A 5,000-nucleotide genomic window follows, 5' to 3' on the forward strand; every position below is an offset into this window, starting at 1 on the left:
ATAGATGTCGAAAGAGAAGGATAGAGAAGGAAAGGCATGTCGAGAGACGGAAGAGGGATGAGGATAGGTCGAGAGGTCAAAGGGGGCACGAAGGGGGTCACTCCCTGACGATTCTTTACCACTCCCCCCTCCCCCAATATCCACGGAGACAAAAGGGGTGAAAGCACAGCGTTTTGGTCTTTTTATTATCGAATTACGACGCCTGTGATTGGAGCAACTTTGATATTCGTTATTGCCACTTTAATAAGCCTATTCATTCCTGTTACAATAGTTGGTGTTGTTTTTGCGAATGTTAAAATTATGAATATTAATTACGATAGCTGGCATTAATGAAGTGAATGTTTATGATATAAAATATGCCATTAAGATTGTAACAACATAGATTATATCAGCAATATTGATAGTAATGGTTGCAACAAAAATTATGAAAAAAAAACAATGGCAATAAGAGAGATGATAATGATGACAATGATAACGATGATAATGATGACAATGATAACGATGATAATGATGACAATGATAACGATGATAATGATGACAATGATAACGATGATAATGATGACAATGATAACGATGATAATGATGACAATGATAACGATGATAATGATGACAATGATAACGATGATAATGATGACAATGATAACGATGATAATGATGACAATGATAACGATGATAATTGTAATGGTACATACAGATACACGAAAATGCGGATGATAACAAGTTTAATAACAATGATAACCATTAATATATCACTCTTATTATCATTTCTGCTGTAATTAATGGCATTGGTATAACGAAACAAGGATAATAATTAATTGGCAGTAATAATTATCAACATTATTACCTATACAAAATCAGCGATGATAAATGAGTAACAGTAAAAAATATTAACAGAAATAAAGATAAAAAACATGATAATATTTTGATAATATAAGTAAAAAAAAAAATAATAAAAAAAATAAAAAAATAAGCATGCACAAACATTCTAACAACGGAACCATCAACTACAACAATTTCTCGCTCGTTTCCTCTACCTCCTCCTTCGAGACACCTTAGCCAAGGTCGTCCCTTAGGAGTAAAGAAATGTGCGAATGAACGAGACGACTTCTTAGGTCACACGGGTCATCAAAGGTCAAGTAGAAGGAAGCTGTTCTTGACGTCCAGCCATTAGGGAAGATCGGGAGGTGGAGCTCAAGGAAGAGGGGGATTAGTAGGTAAGGGATCCTCCGGTTTATTTTGGGTTGGGAGGTGGTTTAGGGACCCTTGTTTTGCTCTGGATTGGGAGGTGGTTCAGGGCCCCTTGTTTTGCTCTGGATTGGGGGATGGTTTAGGGACCTTTGTTTTGCTCTGGGTCCTTGTTTTGCTTGAGTTTGGGAGGTGTTTGGGGGCTTCTTGTTTTGTTCTGGATTGGGGGATGGTTTAGGGACCCATGTTTTGCTCTGGGCCCTGATTTTGCTTGAGTTTGGGAGGTGGTTTAGGGTCCCTTTGTTTTGCTCTGGATTGGGAGGTGGTTTAGGGACCCTTGGGGTTGTGAGGTAGTTGAGAGCTCTTTGTTCTGCTTGAGTTTGGGAGAAGGTTCAGGGCCCCTTTGCTCTGCTTGAGAATACTTTGGTTAGTTTAGTGGATTAGGGACCCTTAGGATTAGGAGGTGGTTGAGGGTCCCTTGTTTTGCTTGAGTTTGGGAGGTGGTTGAGGGCCCCTTGTTTTGCTTGAGTTTGGGAGGTGGTTGAGGGCCCCTTGTTTTGCTCTGGATTGGGAGGTGGTTTAGGGACCCTCGTTTTGCTTGAGTTTGGGAGGTGGTTTAGGGACCTTTGTTTTGCTTGAGTTTGGGAGGTGGTTTAGGGACCTTTGTTTTGCTTGAGTTTGGGAAGTGTTTTAGGGGCCCTTGTTTTGCTCTGGATTGGGAGCTGGTTGAGGGCCCCTTGTTTTGCTCTGGATTGGGAGGTGGTTCAGGGCCCCTTGTTTTGCTCTGGATTAGGTGGTTCAGGGACCCTTGTTTTGCTCTGGGCCCTTGTTTTGTTTGAGTTTGGGAGGTGGGTGGGGGCTTCTTGTTTTGTCCTGGATTGGGAGGTGGTTGAGGTCCCTTGTTTTGCTTGAGTTTGGGAGGTGTTTTAGGGCCCCTTTGTTTTGCTCTGGATTGGGAGGTGGTTTAGGGACCCTTGGGATTGTGAGGTGGTTTAGGGACCCCTGGGGTTGTGAGGTGGTTGAGAGCTCTTTGTTCTGCTTGATTTTGGGAGAAGGTTCAGGGCCCCGTTGCTCTGCTTGAGAATGCTTTGGATAGTTTATTGGTTCAGGGACCCTTAGGATTGGGAGGTGGTTGAGGGCCCCTTGTTTTGCTTGGGTTTTGGGTCTGCTTCAGAGTCCATTTGATTTGCTTGAGAAAATTGATGTATTTTCACTCGCTTGCACAAAGGGAAGGATTAGAGATGAGGGAAAGGAAGAAAATGAGGGAGAAAGCGATTTCAGGAGAAAATGTGAAACTGAGACATATAGGTGGAGAGATAGATATGAATAGAGATAGACAGATAGAGAGGGAGAGAGAGAGAGAGAGAGAGAGAGAGAGAGAGAAAGATAGATAAATAGAAAGAAAGAGAGAGAGAGAGAGATTGAAAGAAAGAGAGAGAGTGAAAGATAGATAAATAGAAAGAAAGAGAGAGAGAGAGAGAGAGAGAGAGAAAGAGAGATAGATAGAGAGAGAAAGATAAACAGCCGAACTATTAACTTTCCTGCCAACAAGATGTATCTTCACCATCAAAGTGGCAGAACTGAAATGCTTGTAAAAGAAAAACGAAAAGAAATGGAAAAAGATACAGATAATACACCAACAACAGCAAAAAAAAGAAGAAAAAAACGACAAACACAGACCCGGACAATCTAGAATAAATAAGAAGAGATACAAACTTGAAATACACGTCGCTTCCTGTTGAATTTTGTTTCTTTCAGTTTATTTCAAGAGCGGGAAAGAGAGACGAAAATGTTGGAAAGGTAAAAAAGTTAGCATTTCCTATCAAGGGACGAGTGAAGAAGGGTTGAGGGGGATGAAGGAAGGAAAACCGTATAAACAAATAAAGGAAGGATTTGGGGAATTAGGGAAGGGTGAGGTGAATGAGGAAAATGGGTATGAATGAGGATAGAGGAAGAAAGGGAGAAAGGGTGGGGGGCTGAAGTAGGATGGAAGAGGAGGAGGAGAGGAGAGTGAAGTAGAAATGGGATGATGACGAGAAGAGAAGGGAGATACGATGAGAATGAAGGAAGAGAAAGAGAAAAAAGAGGAAATTGAGGAGAGAAGGAGGGATGAGGAAGAGGAGAACGATAGAAGGCGGAGAGAATGAGGAGGAGAAGCAGAGAAGAAAGAAAAATAAAAGATTGAAGGAAGAGAGGATATGACGAAGAAAGAGTATAGGGGGGGTGAGACGAAGAAGAGGAATGAAGGAGGGAAAATAATGAGAGAACGAAGCAGAAAAAGGGAAGAAGAGGGAAGATAAAGAGGTAGGGAGAGAGAAAAGGCGAAGAGGAAACAAAAAAGATGAGGAAGACGAAAGAAAAAAGTGAGAAAATTCAAGTTGAGAGAGAAAAAGAGGGGAAAAAGGAAGAAAAGAAAATACAAGAAGAAATTTGAAGTAAGAAAACACACACAGAGGAAGAGAACGAGAGGCAAAGGAGGAAGCAAAGAGAAGAAGGGGGGTAACGAGGAGTCATTTACCCCCAGACAAAGAGAAGGGGTAAGGAACTCGCGCCATCTGTCGAGGGTGTCAGGCAGGGATCTCCAAGAGGGCGTGTTGGCCTTGCCGTCAGCGCCGCCGTCATCACCATCATCAACACCGTTTTTCTTCAAGTGCGTCTTCAAAAGGCTCTGGGTAAACGGCTTCACGCGACGTCATGAGTGATTGGATGTCAATTTTTGATTGGGGACTTCAAGGGGGAAGGGGAGGGGGGAGGGGGGAAGGGGGGGGGGTTCTATAAACATATTTCCAATTTACGGTGAAATGTAAAAATGAAAAGATGAATAAATCGATAGACTGATGAATGAATGAATAGGGTGATTGGTAGATAGGCAGAGAGAAAGAGGGAAGTTGATAGATTAAGAGCAGTTAGATGGATAGACAAAGAGAAAGGGATGTAAGTTAATTGATCAAGAGCAGATAGATGGATAGTCAGAGCGAAAGAGAGGAAAGTTGATAGATCAAAAGCAGATAGATGGATATACAGAGAAAGATAGGTAAGTTAATAGATCAAAAGCAGATAGATGGATAGACAAAAAGAGAGTTAAGTTAATAGATCAAAAGTAGACAGATGGATCGATAAATAGACAGATAGACTGATATATAGATAGATAAATAGCCAGACAGAGAGACAAGACGATAAATTAGTAAATGCGAAATAGAAAGATGGGATAAGAAAGAAAGGAAGCCATAAAATAATTAATAATATCTTCATGGATAGACAGAGAAAGAGAGGAAAGTTAATCGATCAAAAGCAGATAGATGGATAGACAGAGAGAAAGAGAGGAAAGTTAATAGATCAAGAGCAGATAGATGGATAGACAGAGAAAGAGAGGAAAGTTAATCGATCAAAAGCAGATAGATGGATAGACAGAGAGAAAGAGAGGAAAGTTAATAGATCAAAAGCAGATAGATGGATAAACAGAGAGAAAGAGAGGTAAGTTAATAGATCAAAAGCAGATAGATGGATAGACAGAGAGAAAGAGAGGTAAGTTAATAGATCAAAAGTAGACAGATGGATAGACAGATGGACAGATAGACTGATAGATAAACAGATAAATAGCCAGACAGAGAGACAAGCAGATGAATTAATAAATGCGAAATAGAAAGATGGGATAAGAAAGAAAGGAAGCCATAAAATAATTAATAATATCTTCATGGCTCAACGTTATTCATTCTTTCATTAGGTAGGAAACCCTAGAGGAAATTTTCTCATCTGGTTATGTAAGACATTCTGTTAAAGAATTGGAATGTTAGCAAAGCTTTAACATTGGAGAA

At 40.6% G+C, this 5,000-nt stretch overlaps 1 protein-coding gene across 1 annotated transcript in view; it reads right to left on the reverse strand.

Annotated features, from left to right (window-relative positions):
* Nucleotides 1-1,253: 1,253 nt before the first annotated feature.
* The window catches only part of LOC138867810 (uncharacterized), a 13,795-nt gene continuing 10,048 nt past the window's right edge, over nt 1,254-5,000 (reverse strand). The window contains exons 4-6 of the mRNA XM_070144617.1: nt 1,992-2,258; nt 1,634-1,819; nt 1,254-1,555 (exon numbers count right to left, since the gene is read on the reverse strand). Coding sequence (XP_070000718.1) covers nt 1,254-1,555; nt 1,634-1,819; nt 1,992-2,258 — 755 coding nt within the window. The remainder of the gene's footprint in view (nt 1,556-1,633; nt 1,820-1,991; nt 2,259-5,000) is intronic.

The sequence above is a fragment of the Penaeus vannamei genome, chromosome 32, assembly GCF_042767895.1.
Source record: "Penaeus vannamei isolate JL-2024 chromosome 32, ASM4276789v1, whole genome shotgun sequence".
NCBI lineage: Eukaryota > Metazoa > Arthropoda > Malacostraca > Decapoda > Penaeidae > Penaeus > Penaeus vannamei.